Raw genomic sequence first — 18,784 nt, 5'->3', positions numbered from 1 at the left:
TTTCTCCATCAACATGTGTCCCCTCTTCTTCATGTCTCTTCTACATCAACATGTGTCCCCTCTTCTTCTTGTCTCTTCTTCATCAACATGTGTCCCCTCTTCTTCATGTCTTTTCTCCATCAACATGTGTCCCCTCTTCTTCAGTCTTTTCTCCATCAACATGTGTCCCCTCTTCTTCATGTCTATTCTACATCAACATGTGTCCCCTCTTCTTCTTGTCTCTTCTTCATCAACATGTGTCCCCTCTTCTTCATGTCTCTCCTCCATCAACATGTGTCCCCTCTTCTTCATGTCTCTTCTACATCAACATGTGTCCCCTCTTCTTCATGTGTCTTCTACATCAACATGTGTCCCCTCTTCTTCATGTGTCTTCTACATCAACATGTGTCCCCTCTTCTTCTTGTCTCTTCTTCATCAACATGTGTCCCCTCTTCTTCATGTCTTTTCTCCATCAACATGTGTCCCCTCTTCTTCATGTCTTTTCTCCATCAACATGTGTCCCCTCTTCTTCATGTCTCTTCTACATCAACATGTGTCCCCTCTTCTTCTTGTCTCTTCTTCATCAACATGTGTCCCCTCTTCTTCATGTCTCTCCTCCATCAACATGTGTCCCCTCTTCTTCATGTCTCTTCTACATCAACATGTGTCCCCTCTTCTTCATGTCTCTTCTACATCAACATGTGTCCCCTCTTCTTCATGTGTCTTCTACATCAACATGTGTCCCCTCTTCTTCATGTCTCTTCTACATCAACATGTGTCCCCTCTTCTTCATGTGTCTTCTACATCAACATGTGTCCCCTCTTCTTCATGTCTCTTCTACATCAACATGTGTCCCCTCTTCTTCATGTCTCTTCTACATCAACACGTGTCCCCTCTTCTTCATGTCTCTTCTACATCAACACGTGTCCCCTCTCCTTCATGTCTCTTCTACATCAACATGTGTCCCCTCTTCTTCATGTCTCTTCTACATCAACATGTGTCCCGTCTTCTTCATGTCTCTTCTACATCAACATGTGTCCCGTCTTCTTCATGTCTCTTCTACATCAACATGTGTCCCCTCTTCTTCATGTCTCTTCTACATCAACATGTGTCCCCTCTTCTTCATGTCTCTGCTACATCAACATGTGTCCCCTCTGTGGAAAGAGACTCTGAAAGTCTCAGGAACAAAGATTCTCTCTCTTTTTGATCCATTTCTATAAAAACCTGTCTGAAAATGAGCTGATCAGATTTTGGCCACTTTATGATGTCATAACGATGTGTTGTCTTGTGTCACGATTAGCCAATCACCAACCACGGTACCCCCCCCCCCCCCCCCTTATCACTGAATCTCCTCCTAGAGCACCATTGGGTTCTTTTCAACCAAATATCTCTCAGAGCGGCGTGGGGAGTTGTGGAGGAAACGTCTGTGTAGCAATGCAGTGGGAGTCACCGACTCATGAAGGAGACACGGGACGAGCAGGAGTTCTGATGTCAAACACTGATATTTAATACAAGCATCGGCCGGAGACATTCACATCACAAGTCACACAGTCAAAGGTTCTGAATGCACGGGTGGGTTGCCATGTCAAATCTGATCAGCCTCGCATCTTGGTAGACCCTTTAACTAGTTTACAGAGAGTCAAGTCCACATATTGGGGATGGGCGTAAACACATCTGCAGACACAGGAGATGTCTCTCCCATCTCTGGAGCTTAGAAGCTAGCGTGCTCACACTCGCAACACCTCCCTCTGCCCTGTAGGCCAAGCTGTCAAACCCAGTGTAAACATACGGCTGCATCAACACATTCCTTACGGGAGAGTAGAAGCAGGGATGGTCGTACATGTCAACACACAACATAAGGTTAAATGTCTAGGAGTAAAGACAACATTAATCCCTAACAGGAGTGGCACCATATTTTGTAACTTTTGAAACAGGGCTGAAACAGAGAGGATTATGGGATGCTACAATGCATGATGTGTTTGGAGCCAAACATTTCAGAGACATGTTTTGCATATATTTGAGACCTATGATATATTGATGAAAAACAGTATAATTGGGGACCTTTAAACAACCTCTGTATTCTCTCCCGCTCTGCTCCCCTCCCACAGAGCTCTGCAGCGTGTGTTTGGAGGGAACCGTACCCTGATGTTGACCCGCTCGTCCTTTCCAGGTGTGGGAAAATATTCGGGTCACTGGCTGGGGGACAATGCTGCCAACTGGAACGACATAAAATGGGCCATCCCTGGCATGCTGGAGTTTGGGCTCTTCGGGGTTCCCTATGTGAGTGGCAAACCTTCACAGAAGGACACATACTGTTCCTGCCATGCTTGATGCATCTGAATTTAACGGGGAAGGAATACTGTTGCCATAACGGGGATGAACTGGACTGCAAGGATTCATCTCTTCAATTTAGTTTTTTAACAAAAAATCCCAAAATGAAATTCAGTGCTAAGCCATGTTTACTTCAATTGTCACGGCACACTAGAAAAAGTCAAGTTATGTTGGATGTTGGGAATATAAATACTCCGGGCTCTCAGGTTTACATTTGAGAACATATTAATTAAAGAGGCCCTATTGTACTTTTGGGGGTTTTCTCTTATCCTGCAGTGTGTTATATGGTCTTAATATCTCAAAGGTCCATCCAGAGGGAGTTTCTCACCTAGATTTAGTTAACCAATCAAAGCAGACTGGGCTGGAAAAATAAAGACTTTTTAAACATTAAAGCATGTAAACATGTCACAGTGCTTCTCAAAGTGTGGTCCGCGGACCACTGGTGGTCCGTGAGTATATTTGTAACATTTCACATTTTACATAAATTAATTAATTTGAGTTTTTCCGCACTCTCGCGGGAATATCTCCGCAATGGAGCGAGCTTAAGTTTCACTTTAAATTGCATGATATGTGACACCTTCGTCACACATGTTGCCACTTGTGTGTCCCATTGTCAAACGATTTGTAATCTGTTCTAGAAAAACGATGTGATTTTGGATATTTGTGGAGTTAGGTGGTCCGTGACTGTTTTTTTTATTGGTTAAGTGGTCCTTGGTATGAAAAAGTTTGAGAAACACTATAGAGGCACACAATACAAATAATAACCTTAAATAACACTATGAGCCTGAACATGAGCATAATAGGGCCCCTTTTAACACAGGCACATTTCACTGGAGGCTCCCTTTGGATCTTACCTTGTAACACATCTTAGCACATTAGCTGGAGCCAGTCGTAGCTCTAGGTATGTGTTTCAGTTTAGAACACATGTAGTTCTGGCATTTGGAAGTTTCCCTCCAGTCTTTTTTTAAAGAGGATTCGGCCTCAGCTAATTGAGATCTATGTTCACGTGTAAGCATTAAGACAGAAGGGAAGGCAAGAAAGAGAGAGAAGGAGTGTCTGGAATAAGATCAATTAAAATGTCTGGAGGAACACTAGTTCTCTTTGTAGGAACACCAACACGTTTGAAAATACAAGACTTGCAAAAACCCACCTGGAAGTCGGTACCCAAGTGCCCTAAACGCTGTGTACGTGCATGTGTGTTGTAATGCAAACAGTGTACGAGAACAACAGGAAGTTGAACGCACACACACACACACACACACACACACACACACACACAAGCTCACATACACCCAACTGTGCACGTCAGGTGGTCTCCTAGATGCGAACTACATCATGGTGAGACTGTGTCAGGCATATTTTAGGTTTCTTCAGCACGCGCACACACACACACACACACACACACACACACACACACACACACACACACACACACACACACACACACACACACACACACCACACACACACACACACACACACACACACACACACACACACACACACACACACACACACACACACACACACACACACACACACACACACACACACACACACACACACACACACACACACACACACACACACGAGAGAGAGAGAAAGCAGGATAAATGGGATTTGGATCGATTCCCTCTCACTGAGTCCGTAGTAAAATGTGGCCAGTAGTAAACAATAGAAAGCAAGCAGTCTCTGTGGACTGGCCTTTGACTGAAGTCTCTTTCTTGGACTCCAATGTGCAATTAATGCAAATAAAGATCACTGCCCACATCTACTAGCTGCCAGTAAATCTTGACTGAATAAAGAGACATCAAGAGAGCCATTTTAAAAGACACATATTTGCCAGCTATCACATCAGAGCAAGTCTTTTACTACTGCACGAGATGTGTTGGCCTCAGATTCATTTGTTTATATCTGAAGGGGCCTGGATTGGCTTTTAACATCTTCTTATATATGTAGCACCCATACGATGTGGCTATATAACTCTGATATGTATACTGTAGTTATACTATAAGTGGGGCCTGGGTAGTTTTTAAAATGAATGGCACTATTATCTAAAACATATGTTGTTGTACTCTACTCTGAAATGTAACTCCCTGCAATCGATTTACAATCTATAGATTCCCATTTTATACTACATATTTAGTTTACGTTTCCTTGCAAAAACACGTGGGTTTGCTATCCTGGCTCCAAAATGGTGGAATGAGCTCCCCATTGACATCAGGACAGCATAAAGCTTACACACCTTCCGGCGCAGACTGAAAACTCATCTCTTTCGACTCCACTTCGAGCGATAGAATCACTAACAAAGAACTGCTAACAGAGCACTTATATACTAATAAAGGGCTGGCTTATCTAAAGCCAGTTGAGTAGCACTTGAAATGCTTGGCTCTATGAAACCTGATGTACTTATATGATTCTGTTTTCTTCAAGGTTGTGTCTTCCTGGTCGAATGTACTTATTGTAAGTCGCTTTGGATAAAAGCGTCAGCTAAATGCAATGTAATGTTATGTAATTGCATCTTACTTCTATGGACCTTTTTAAACAGTTATTTTACATCATGAATTACAAGTGATGACATATGACAAAACAAGATGACTTTAAATGACCAATGGAGCTAATGTACAGTATCCTAAAGGTATCCCTAAAGCATCCCCTTTTCTCTGAGTTTTTCAAATGGCACGTCACCTCTAGGATTACAATACACAGCATTTAACATTTAGGACATTCATAGAAATATACTGCAGGGTTTGGCTAAATGTCAAGCTGCCGTCCGCTGCTGTGTTTCAGATCGGAGCAGACATCTGTGGATTCTTTGACGACACCTCTGAAGAGTTATGCCGACGCTGGATGCAGGTGGGAGCTTTCTATCCCTTCAGCCGGAACCACAACGCTGAGGGCTTCAAGGTACTGTTAGAGGGGTGTTGTTCTGCAACTCCTGTATCAGACTGTCAGTTTCAGATTTATGTATCACACAGCTATTGTTTGGCCTAAAGCGCTGCAGGGTATACTCTTCAATTCCTGACATTAGGTGCTATACAATGCCAAGTGGTTCAAAATAGAAACGTCTTCAGTATCCATGGAGATTCTCATCATACCAGTACAACATTGTTGTTAAAATGGGAGCAGTATGACCTCGGATTTTGGGTTCAACACTGGGAATGTTAGCTGTTATAAATCCATTATAGCTGCAGTGTATATTGGAACATCTGAGCCTGAAGTAAGACATGGCTCAGTGTCTCTGTGTCAGACTGATACTCATTACAGAGGTTGAGATTTTACACTTAAGTAAGATAATGCTAATGATGTTAAATTAGTCTGCTGAAATATGATGAGCCATGGGATGGACACTCTACCCTTACAATGTGTTGTGTTATCGTTCTCCGTACAGTCACCTAATTCAACTCCAGCTGTGGGTCTAGTTGTATGTGTAGCATTGGAAGGTGTCCTGCTGTCTTTTTGCCTGATATTGTGGGTAACCAATTGTGTAATCATGACTGTGAAAAACACAGAACAATTCCTATTCATTTTCTAAACAATGGTTTCTGGAATTCAGATGTACAGGCAGCCTTCTTACTTTTTTTATGGTGACTAGGATACACTGAAAAGAGTACAAGGAAGCTTATACAAGTTAACAGCACTTAATAAAACAAATGATGCGGTTGAGGTGGTTCGGGCACCTAGTTAGGATGCCACCTGGGCGCCTCCCTAGGGAGGTGTTCCAGGCATGTCCAGCTGGGAAGAGACCGAGGGGTAGACCTAGGACCAGGTGGAGGGATTATATCTCTTCGCTGGCCTGGGAGCGCCTTGGGATCCCCCAGTCAGAGCTGGTTGATGTCGCCAGGGAAAAGGAAGTTTGGGGCTCTCTGCTGGAACTGCTACCCCCGAGACCCGACCACGGATACGCGGGAGAAGATGGATGGAATGATGCGGCGATATACAATGACATTTGGGAGTTGGCGGCCCCCCCCCCCCCCTCCCAGCTGTTGGTCCCGTTCGCGTTGGGGCAGCGGAGGGTGAACAAGAGATCGATTCTCCCTGTCCATCACGGGTTATCAACTGAAGTCTTCTCCTATTGGCCGGCTTCGACGTGGGCGGTTCCGAGGCACTTCCTGTCGTTTTTCTGGTGTTAATTACATCATTCTCATCTGTGGTTATTTAAACATTCCCTAATAACAGCATTGCAGCGTTAATAAATGAGTGTTAAAGACAGTGTGTTTAGTGTACAACACCACATGTCATTTCACCTTCAATTCACGGTTTCAAAACGTATGGTTTGCCAAATGCTAATGCTAACCGCAAATGAAGGATTTTCAGAATAAAGGTTTCAAGTTAAAAGTGTTGTGAACTTCCGGTTTTTCAGAATAAAACAGCTTTAATTATAAGAATATATTTAATCTAAATTACGTCATATAAACATTGATTTTAATTTCTTACATGACCATTGATTTTGTTAGCTGTCATAAGAGGAATTTATCCTTTTTAGCGAGCCAGGGAACTTCCTTGCCTTGTAACGGTTATGCTATGATTCTTCAATTTCCGCTCAGGGGAGCATTAACAATCCTTTAGTTAAGGATCGGTAACTTTTTTCTAGGACAAAGCAGACCAGATGAAGGGAATCATATCAACTTTGGCTATCTAGCTATTTTTTATATTTACAAAATGGTATGGCATTGACCTTAAATGCTAAATGGTGTATCTTTCGGGCAGTTCGTTTTTTGCAAAGTATAGGCAAATTATTGATTACCATCTAAACCATTAACTTTGAGACGTGCTAACATGCCAACTAATTTCTGGGTTCATGACTCAAGTCTGCACCACTCCATAAGTACGCCTGCTTTGCCGAGTAGCGGTGCTAAATTATAATATAAGTTATAAAGATAAAGATGTATCAGCATTGGCTAGGTAGTGTCATGTCTAGGAAACTAATAGTGAAAGTTTATTCTTTATGTTAGTTTTGTCATGTCCCTTTGCCCTGTGCTTTATGTTTATTCCCTTAATTAATCATCCCTCTCATTTCAGGCCTCCACGCTCCCCGCCCCTTTCTGTCTCCTGCGTCCTTGATTGTTTCCCCGCCCTGATTGTTTCCACCTGTGTCCCCTTTACCTGTGTATATATTGTGGTAGCTTCCTCCTGTTCATTGTCAGTTCGTTGTCTTACTATGACCCACGTTCCTGATTACCTCACGGACTTCCCACGGATCTACCTCATTGATCACTTGCTAGTTTTCCTCGAAAGAGTATATTTGTTTTCCTTGTTTTGATTACTGTGCTAAATTCCAGTAAAGTCTTTATTTTTGAAAACACTATCTGAGTCGTGCAATTGAGTTCATGCCTCAGAGTCTCTCCTTGACAGTACGAACTGACCATTAAAATGAACTCGGCCGACTCAGACCAGCTAAAGAACGCCATCCGCTCTCAGGACCAACGTCTTGGGCAACAAGAAGAGCAGATGGCCGCCATACAGCACGGAGTGCAGCACCTATCCAACAGCCACGGGGAACTACAATCATCGGTGACAACCCAGGTGAATCTGCTGGCAGCTGAGGTCCAGCGTGTGCTCACTCACCTGCAGGCTGCTTCTCCTCCCACGACTCCCCCGGTTCCGGCGGCGACCGGTTCCGATCCCAACCGGTCCACTGAGCCGCACAGTACTTCCATGCGTCTGGCTCCACCCGAAAAATACTCCGGAGACTCGGAGGGCTGCCGGACGTTCATTGTGCAGTGTGAGTTACACTATCACCACCAACCGGCTGATTTTCCCACGGAGAATTCCAAAGTGGCTTTCATGATCTCCCATCTTTCCGGCCGAGCAGCAGCGTGGGCTACGGCAGAGTGGTCCCGAGGCTCCCCCATCTGCGGGTCTCTGGAAAACTTCATAGACACTATGAGAAAGATCTTCAATCAAACCACGCCGGGCAGGGAAGCAGCTCGGGCTCTGATTAAGCTGAAACAACATCAGCGGAGTGTGGCTGACTACGCCATCGAGTTCCGGACTATGGCAGCCGATAGCGGCTGGAACTCCGCTGCATTGTTTGACGCTTTTGTCAGCGGTCTCTCGGATTCCCTACAAGACCAGCTGGCGCCTCTCGATCTGCCCGCTGACTTGGACTCTGTCATATCCATGGCAATACGGATAGACAATCGTTTGACGGAGAGGAGAAGGAATAAATCCAAGGATGCGGTTGATCCGCCTCCCCAGAGGAGACGCTCGCCGCTGGATACTACTTCTTCTTGGAGGCCCCGTCACCCCTCACCTGCGTTCCGGACAACAGCGCCCCCTGGCTCCGTGGAGGAGCCAATGCAGTTGGGCCGCGCCAAGCTTTCGATGGCAGAACGTCAGCGTCGATTAAAGGAGGGCCTGTGCTTCTACTGCGGGCAGCGCGGACATCCACAAGCGGCTTGTCCGGTAAAAGAGGAGGCTCACCAATAAAGAGGAGTACGTTGGTGAGCCGGATCTCTTCCTCTGACTTTCCTCCTCGCACCCTGACCCGCATCCAGGTAAAAATCAGAGACAATGTGGTTACTCATGGTGCACTCATTGACTCAGGGGCAGACGAAAGTCTGATGGATTGGGGTTTAGTTAAAAGATTGGACATACAAACTAAACCTCTACCCCAGCCTCTTGAAGCGAGTGCTCTCGATGGGCGGCTGTTGTTTAAAGTGACTCACCAAACAGAGCCTTTAGAAATAAGATGTGATGATAACCATCACGAGACAATGTCATTTCACTTGTTTAATTCAGCCCAACATCCACTCATTTTGGGGTTTCCCTGGTTGAAACTTCATAACCCTCACATTGATTGGCAATCTGGGAGGGTGGAGGGGTGGGGAAAGAATTGCAGAGATCACTGTGTTAAGCAGGTAGCGGAGATTGACAGAAGAGGTAACACTGGGAGGGTTAGGCAGGGAACTATCCCAGAAATATATTTTCCTGATGTTCTTTCAGTCCCTTCCTGCTACCACGATTTAAGTGAAGTATTCAGTAAATCCAAGGCTCTGACTCTTCCGCCTCACCGCCCCTATGACTGTGCTATCGACCTGATTGCTGGGTCTACAATTCCTAAGGGTCGACTATATGCTATTTCAGGACCTGAGAAAGAGGCCATGAAGGACTATATTGATGCCTCCCTCAAAACAGGCCTTATTCGCCCTTCCTCATCACCAGCAGGAGCGGGGTTTTTTTTTGTTGGGAAAAAGGATGGGTCTCTTAGGCCCTGTATTGACTACTCACCTCTCAATGACATTACGGTTAAAAACCGGTACCCCCTTCCTCTCATCTCGTCAGCCTTCGAGCAGCTTCAGGGAGCCAAGGTTTTCACCAAGTTAGACCTGCGTAACGCTTATCATTTAGTCAGGATCAGGGAGGGCGATGAATGGAAGACGGGTTTCAACACCCCTTCAGGCCACTATGAATACCGTGTAATGCCATTTGGATTATCAAATGCTCCTGCTGTGTTCCAGGCTATGATCAACGACGTGTTGAGGGAGTTTCTGAACCGTTTCGTTTTTGTATATCTTGACGACATTCTGATCTACTCCCCTGACCTTGACACCCATAAACAACATGTCCGCCAGGTTCTACAAGAGCTGCTCAAGAATGGGTTGTTTGTCAAAGCAGAGAAATGCGAATTCCATGCAGAGACAGTCACTTTCTTGGGCTTCATCATTTCGCCAGGTCAGGTTAGGATGGACCCAGAGAAGGTTAGCGCAGTAGCTTGTTGGCCTACCCCTGACTCTCGTAAGAAAGTGCAGCAGTTTTTAGGCTTTGCTAATTTTTACAGACGTTTTGTGCGGAGGTTCAGTGCTATTGCGGCCCCTCTTCATGTCCTCACGTCCCCTCAAGTGCCTTTTTTGTGGTCTCCTCAGGCTGAGGAGGCTTTTTCTCGGCTTAAAGGAATGTTCACCTCTGCTCCCATACTCACCTTGCCGGACACCACTCGTCAGTTTGTGGTAGAAGTGGATGCCTCCAACGAAGGGGTGGGAGCGGTCCTCTCCCAGCGACTACAGAAGGACAACAAACTTCACCCCTGCGCTTTCCTGTCCAGGAAGCTCTCCCCAGCAGAGAGAAATTACGACGTGGGAAACCGTGAGTTGCTGGCCGTGAAGCTGGCACTGGAAGAGTGGAGGCATTGGTTGGAGGGAGCCGAGCATCCTTTCGTGGTTTGGACCGATCACAAAAACTTGGAGTATATAAGAAAGGCCAAAAGACTGAACTCCCGCCAGGCTAGGTGGACCTTGTTTTTCAACCGTTTTGACTTTGTTCTTTCCTTCAGGCCGGGGTCTCAGAATGTCAAGCCTGACGCTCTGTCCCGTCTGTTTGACCCTGTGCCTGCAGTCAAGGAGCCGGAACCCATCATCCAATTAAACCGGGTGGTAGGAGCGCTGACTTGGTCAGTAGAGAAGGAGGTAATACGAGCCAATGCTGGAGCTCCTGCACCAAGGGGTTGCCCGCCTAACCGGCTTTTCGTTCAGGAGGCCGAGCGACCACAGGTGATCCACTGGGCTCACACTTCGCTGCTCACCTGTCACCCTGGAGTCAAGAGAACTATGTTCATCATAAAACAACGTTTCTGGTGGACATCCATGGAGAAGGAGGTGAAGGAGTATGTGGAGGCGTGCCCTGTCTGCGCTCGAAACAAGACCTCTTCCAGGGCGCGAATAGGACTATTACAACCACTCCCTATTCCCAACAGACCCTGGTCAGAGATCTCCATGGACTTCGTCACTGGCCTGCCCCTCTCTAGAGGTAAAACCACAGTTCTTACGGTAGTGGACCGTTTTTCGAAAATGACACATTTCATTGCTCTGCCCAAGATGCCCTCAGCGAAGGAAACGGCTGAGGTCATGATGCATAATGTGTTTCGGCTTCATGGTTTCCCAAAGGATATTGTCTCCGACCGGGGCCCCCAGTTTGTGTCACGCTTCTGGAAGGAGTTCTGCTGCCTCATCGGTGCCACGGTCAGTCTCTCGTCAGGATACCATCCGGAGTCTAACGGCCAGACAGAGCGCCTAAATCAAGAACTGGAGACCTGTTTGCGCTGCTTGGTGTCCCAGAATCCATCCTCCTGGAGCGAGCACCTCACCTGGGTTGAGTATGCGCACAACATCCTCCCTGTTTATGGCTACCAGCCGCCACTGTTCCCAGCCACGGAGAGGGAGGTCACGGTCCCGTCTGCCCACGCGCTGGTCAGGCGTTGTCGGCGCGTGTGGGCTGCGGCTAGGAAGATCCTCTGCAGGAATTCACAACTGGTGAAAAGAGCAGCAGACCGAAAACGCCGACCAGCTCCTGTATACCAGCCAGGCCAAAAAGTCTGGCTTTCTACACGAGACCTTCCCCTCCACGTACTCTCCCGTAAATTGGCTCCCCGGTTTGTGGGTCCTTTTCCCGTCACCAAGGTCATCAACCCGGTTTCAGTGAGACTACGGCTTCCCAGGTCCATGAAGGTACATCCCACCTTCCATGTAGGGAAACTAAAACCCTTGAAGGAGAGCGCTATGGTTCCCACCGCCAAACCCCCCCCCCGCCCCCCCGGATGATTGATGGAGGTCCGGTTTACACCGTCAAGAAGATATTGGCTAGTCGGAAAAGGGGTAGAGGGCGACAGCTACTGGTTGACTGGAAGGGTTATGGTCCTGAGGAGCGGATATGGATTCCTTCCCGCTTCGTCATAGATAAAAGCCTCATTGAGGATTTTGACCGCCTCAACTCAGAGGAGCCTGGGCCGTCAGGAGCCGTCCCTAGAAGGGGGGGTACTGTCATGTCTAGGAAACTAATAGTGAAAGTTTATTCTTTATGTTAGTTTTGTCATGTCCCTTTGCCCTGTGCTTTATGTTTATTCCCTTAATTAATCATCCCTCTCATTTCAGGCCTCCACGCTCCCCGCCCCTTTCTGTCTCCTGCGTCCTTGATTGTTTCCCCGCCCTGATTGTTTCCACCTGTGTCCCCTTTACCTGTGTATATATTGTGGTAGCTTCCTCCTGTTCATTGTCAGTTCGTTGTCTTACTATGACCCACGTTCCTGATTACCTCACGGACTTCCCACGGATCTACCTCATTGATCACTTGCTAGTTTTCCTCGAAAGAGTATATTTGTTTTCCTTGTTTTGATTACTGTGCTAAATTCCAGTAAAGTCTTTATTTTTGAAAACACTATCTGAGTCGTGCAATTGAGTTCATGCCTCAGAGTCTCTCCTTGACAGGTAGGTTTTTTTATTTATTTACAAAACAGCATGGCATTGATCTTAAATGCAAAATATTAAGATAGAGATGTGCTAAAATGCTAACTATCTCATTTCCGGACTACTCCATACAAAGGCCTGCCTTGCCTTGTTATCATTGCTAAGCTATGATTTCATTTCATTTCAAACCTTTATTTATTCAGATTGGTCCCATTGAGATCATAGATCTCTTTTTCAAGGGAGACCTGCAGCATATAGATTCCACATGAAACATAAAACAATAAAGGACATTATACATTATATTTACAGGATACATAGTTATAGACATTTACAAGTGCCCATTGTATCAGCAAGCATTTCATTTACCCTAGCTTTAAAAACATGCAGAGGAATGAGATTGCTCAGTTTCAATTCTTGCTGAAGATTGTTCCAAGCAAGTGGAGCTGCGCACATAAAAGCTGTCTTACCGAAGACAGTCCTTGCTCTTGGCACATCTAACAAGACTACATCATGTGACCTCAGACAATAGCTGCTTGCAACTCTCTGTGTTATCAGAGAGCAGATATAATACGGGAGTTTACCCAACAAAGCTTTATAGATAAACGTGTACCAATGACTGAGCCTCCGTACAGAGAGTGATGGTAAACCTGCCTTGGTATACAGTGTACAGTGATGTGTAAGCGCTTTACAATTTGTGACAAATCTCAGAGCACTGTGATACGCAGCATCCAATTTGCTCAGGTAATTGGCAGGTGCATTGGACAATTGTCCCACAGGAATGGGTTAACAATGCATGTGTTAAAGTTAGTTATCTTCTAAACTTGTTCACGGTTGAAGCAGACCAGATTAACAATAACAGTCAACTCTCAATTATTCTTATTATAATAATAATGTACGATTATTTGAACCACAACGAAGATAGAGTGATATTTTTTGTTTCTTCAACGAGCACACGATGTATGTAAAAGTCAAATAACTTGAAACGCCACAGAGAGACACAGGAAACGCACCCGCTGTGCCTCAAACAGTGTTTATATTGATTCCACCGAGCTATTATTGTAGATGAACACCAATAACTGGGCCGACAAAAGTCAGTCTGCAACTTTGCGTAGCGTGAACATCGTTTCTCTCACAATATTCTTCATGTGACATTTCCGTGCTCATCACAGCTGCAAAAATAGCACAGCGCTGAGGTAAAGCTGGGGGGGGGGTTTGAGGAAGACATGGTGTGCGATGGAAGGAGTGAGAGAGGGAAGGTGGTCTGTGTGTGCTGGAGGACAGGGACATGATGATGATGAATCTGAAGTACGATTTTCTCTAAACGAGACGGCTAATATGTGACCTTTGCTTTGCCCTAATCATGGCTCTCATCACACGACCATGACCATGCAGGCCAATCCAAACACACACACACACACACACACAATCCTTCATCAGACTCTCATGGATGCCGAGGGCATAAATGATTCGCCAGACGAGAGAAGCGCGGCCTGTTAGCGGCTAATCACCCTCTCACTCTCCACTATCATTGAAATTAAATCATACTTTTGTTTCTTTCGCCCACATTTTTCCCTTTTCTATTTCTATCTCTCAAGTGTTCTTCTCTTTTCAAACTCTACTTTCCCATTTGTATTTCATGTAAATGTAATGTGCATCTTAATGTTTTTAATGAAGGATCAGTATGCACGTATTCATGAACAGCTTGGTGATTCAAAAACATAGTTCCTTGTTTTTTATTTATTTATTTCCTCTGACATTTTGTCATTCTTACCAGTTCTTCTCCATTTATTGTTTTTCTTATTCAAAATAAATTCTCTGTCATCTTCCTATCTCTTTCTCCTTGCTCCCTGCTGTTAATAAAAAAACAACTCTGCTTTCCATCCACTTTTCTTCTCCTGCGTTCATCAAACTCCACCCGCTTGAATCCATCTCTCTGTCTCCAGCCCCAGGATCCAGCTGTGTTCGGCCCCGGCTCAACCCTGTTGGAAAGCTCCATACATTACCTGACGATACGTTACACACTCCTGCCTTACCTCTACACACTCTTCTACAAAGCCCACACCACGGGGGAGACAGTTGTTCGTCCTGTCATGCACGAGTAAGTCTTTCAAAAATAATTGTAAAGATGCTGTCCTCATGATATCAGTTCAGGTCCTTGCTTTGGGGAATTGAACATGTATAGCTTATGTGTGTGTGTGTGTGTGTGTGTGTATATGTGTGTAGCTGAGAGAGCTAATGCCCCTTAATAAACACACGTGAACATCGTTCTTCGTCCAAGATGCTCTGTCATCCTTTTTGAGGTTTTACCTTTTCTCTCGTGTGTTATACAGTATAGGTTGTTGTGCATGTAAATGGTCTGCAAAGGCAAACCCCCCCTCCCCCTGAAACGCCTCCATTGGACTCCTTGTTTACTTCTGTCACAATGTGATATCACTACTCTTATCGCTCTATTATTAAAATCATAAGCTGGGAGTGTAACGCAGCGTCCACACGGCGGCGTGCGTTGAAGCTTGCCGGTGGGCGTGTCCGAAACTCGACCAACAACCAATCACATGAATCTCACGCCCCGGACACACAAGCACGCGGTTTGATTGGCTAGAGCTTGTACTGGCATATGATTTGATTGGCTGACGCTTCTGTCGAAGCTTCAAAAGTTGAACATTGCTCAACTTTTGAAGCGAGCAACGCGAAGCGACGGAACCGCAATGCAGTTCGGCAAAGCGTGACGTCGCCGCATTCAAAATGAATGGGCAGAAGCGTTGAAGCACGCCGCCGCCGTGTGGACGGGCCGTTAGTGTACGGGCCGTTAGTGTACGGGCCGTTAGTGGACGGGCCGTTAGTGTAGGGGCCGTTAGTGTAGGGGCCGTTAGTGGACGGGCCGTTAGTGTAGGGGCCGTTAGTGTACGGGCCGTTAGCGGACGGGCCGTTAGCGTACGGGCCGTTAGTGTAGGGGCCGTTAGTGTACGGGCCGTTAGTGGACGGGCCGTTAGTGTACGGGCCGTTAGTGTACGGGCCGTTAGTGGACGGGCCGTTAGTGTACGGGCCGTTAGTGGACGGGCCGTTAGTGTAGGGGCCGTTAGTGGACGGGCCGTTAGTGGACGGGCCGTTAGTGTACGGGCCGTTAGTGTACGGGCCGTTAGTGGACGGGCCGTTAGTGTACGGGCCGTTAGTGTACGGGCCGTTAGTGGACGGGCCGTTAGTGTACGGGCCGTTAGTGTACGGGCCGTTAGTGTACGGGCCGTTAGTGTACGGGCCGTTAGTGTACGGGCCGTTAGTGGACGGGCCGTTAGTGTACGGGCCGTTAGTGTACGGGCCGTTAGTGTAGGGGCCGTTAGTGTAGGGGCCGTTAGTGTACGGGCCGTTAGTGGACGGGCCGTTAGTGTACGGGCCGTTAGTGGACGGGCCGTTAGTGTACGGGCCGTTAGTGGACGGGCCGTTAGTGTAGGGGCCGTTAGTGTACGGGCCGTTAGTGGACGGGCCGTTAGTGTACGGGCCGTTAGTGGACGGGCCGCTAGTGTAGGGGCCGTTAGTGTACGGGCCGTTAGTGGACGGGCCGTTAGTGTACGGGCCGTTAGTGGACGGGCCGTTAGTGTAGGGGCCGTTAGTGTACGGGCCGTTAGTGGACGGGCCGTTAGTGTACGGGCCGTTAGTGGACGGGCCGTTAGTGTACGGGCCGTTAGTGGACGGGCCGTTAGTGTACGGGCCGTTAGTGGACGGGCCGCTAGTGTAGGGGCCGTTAGTGTACGGGCCGTTAGTGGACGGGCCGTTAGTGTACGGGCCGTTAGTGGACGGGCCGTTAGTGGACGGGCCGTTAGTGTACGGGCCGTTAGTGGACGGGCCGTTAGTGGACGGGCCGTTAGTGTACGGGCCGTTAGTGGACGGGCCGTTAGTGTACGGGCCGTTAGTGGACGGGCCGTTAGTGTACGGGCCGTTAGTGGACGGGCCGTTAGTGTACGGGCCGTTAGTGTACGGGCCGTTAGTGTACGGGCCGTTAGTGTACGGGCCGTTAGTGGACGGGCCGTTAGTGGACGGGCCGTTAGTGTACGGGCCGTTAGTGTACGGGCCGTTAGTGGACGGGCCGTTAGTGGACGGGCCGTTAGTGTACGGGCCGTTAGTGTACGGGCCGTTAGTGTACGGGCCGTTAGTGGACGGGCCGTTAGTGGACAGGCCGTTAGTGTACATTTTAAGAGGCCCCAAAGTTTGTTTGTTTTAATTTAGCTGCATTCTAAACATTGAATAAAGAAAGGTGAAGCAGGAAACAGTGCTATCAGAACGTTTAGTTGTCATAAAACAGCTGCAAGAAATGCATATTATATTAATAATAACTGACTGAGGAACGTGGTCATTTTACTCAATGCATGTCTAAATTCAAAATTGATATCTTATTATTTAATAAAACATTGTGTCATTCCCAAGGTTCTTCTCTGACAGTAACACCTGGACGGTGGACCGGCAGTTCCTCTGGGGGAAACACCTGCTCATCACACCTGTACTAGACCCGGTGAGGCAGCTCGCAACAACACAAACAGAATAATCCCTGAACATTAATACACATAAATATATGAGCATGCTTTAGTCTTTCAAGTACATGCTCTTAATTAAAATGCACTTTCATGCAACATTTCAACGTCCATATAAGGATACAGTTCATATAGAAATGTAGCACATGGATAAAGGTGTCTTGCAGATGATAAAGATGAAATGATCAGTTACACACACACACACACACACGCACACACACGCACACACACGCACACACACGCACACACACGCACACACACACACACACACACACACACACACGCACACGCACACGCACACCCTGACCTCCACTGGGAAAACATGACATGGGATTTTCTTTGTTGCCCTCCCCTCCTCTCCTCCCTCTTTCTTCTCTCTTTCATATCCTCCCTCTTTTCTCTCAGCTCTAATGAGAGCACTGACCTCATTACTAGGAGATTAGAAGTGTAGATAGAAGTGTGTACATGTGTGTTTGGCTCAGTGTGTGTGTGTGTGTGTATATGCCTGCTCCTGTGTGTACTCATAATGTGCGTGCCTGTAGGTGCATGTGTATGCGTGCATACCAAGCGATTGCGGTCATGTCAAAGTGGCCTGATTAATAAGCAATTTGGCACAGCCTCTTGTGAATTACAGAATAGTGGAAAGCGAATTGGTTTCACCGTGAGGCTGGGGATAAAGTCACTTCTATCAGCGTGATTGTGGCAACGTGTCCAACACAAGAAGGGGAGGGTGTATGCTTGCAGTGCCTCAGAGTTTGAGCCCTCTGAAGGGTTGCGGCTGGGGAGGGCGATAAGGTGACTATGAAGGTTGTTGTTTTTAAAAATCAAAAAAGAATATCAGTGTAACTACTTTTCGACATCCTTCAAGGCATGAGGTGAAGTTGGAAACGGGGTGGATCGAAAAGGAATCCATTACCAGTGGGTTTTTTAATAGTAATGGACTGCATTTCTATAGCGCTTTATCCAGTCTTTACGACGCCTCGAAGCGCTTTACATTAAACAAGTCATCATTCGCCCATTCATTCAGAGCCGTGCCATTTGTTCAAGTGAGCTAACTTTCTCACACCGTGGGCCATGCCGCCAGGATGCATCATGTTGTATGTTGACTGGGATCGAAACCCACAACGTCTCAATTAGAAGAGGACCGCACCTCCATGCAGCCAGTCGCCCCGTGGTGTCAATCATGACCACTCGCTGGATTTTCTTTCTTTAAAATCAATGTGTGCTGCATCATTAAAGTGCCCCGTTAATTAATATAGAGGCATGTCTGCCATACACATGCATCTCTAAGGAGGACAATCATGACCCTGATTGGACAGTAATTGTGCAGAAATGTGGACCGTGGAATCACAGGGCATTCAAGTAAACTTGTTCAGACGGTTTGCTTACATGTTAGCCAGAAATGCAAGCTTCTTTTCAACCAGTATTATCTTCCATCCATGTTGCATGTGAAGTTAGGGTTGTTAAAGGTGTATCAATAACCAGCCCCTAACATGTGAAGATCATGCATTTACAGTAGCCAAACATTCTAATGCATTGTGGCATATTCTGACAATCATGTTTGAAACCAGTCGTTCACACCACCGCCATGTGGGCAGTTTATAGTTAGAGGAAAGCAGGGTTTTAGTGTTTGAGGGGGTTACACACATATCATCCACAGAACAGAGTTTGTAAGGTTTTGAGTAACATTTGTTCATGTCCAAAATGTGGGTTAAGCCAAACCTGAGCAAAGAAGGAAGATGCTCCATGCTGCTTGGTCAATACTGACAATCA

At 46.6% G+C, this 18,784-nt stretch overlaps 1 protein-coding gene across 1 annotated transcript in view; it reads left to right on the top strand.

Moving 5' to 3' along the window:
* Nucleotides 1-2,093: 2,093 nt before the first annotated feature.
* The window catches only part of si (sucrase-isomaltase), a 94,973-nt gene continuing 78,282 nt past the window's right edge, over nucleotides 2,094-18,784 (top strand). The window contains exons 1-4 of the mRNA XM_034098150.2: nucleotides 2,094-2,259; nucleotides 5,101-5,217; nucleotides 14,435-14,589; nucleotides 16,908-16,992. Coding sequence (XP_033954041.2) covers nucleotides 2,125-2,259; nucleotides 5,101-5,217; nucleotides 14,435-14,589; nucleotides 16,908-16,992 — 492 coding nt within the window. The 5' untranslated portion in view covers nucleotides 2,094-2,124. The remainder of the gene's footprint in view (nucleotides 2,260-5,100; nucleotides 5,218-14,434; nucleotides 14,590-16,907; nucleotides 16,993-18,784) is intronic.

This window comes from Pseudochaenichthys georgianus, chromosome 13 (assembly GCF_902827115.2).
Source record: "Pseudochaenichthys georgianus chromosome 13, fPseGeo1.2, whole genome shotgun sequence".
Lineage (NCBI taxonomy): Eukaryota > Metazoa > Chordata > Actinopteri > Perciformes > Channichthyidae > Pseudochaenichthys > Pseudochaenichthys georgianus.
Note: the sequence above shows the minus strand (reverse complement) of the source record. Positions and strands in the feature narration are given on the sequence as shown.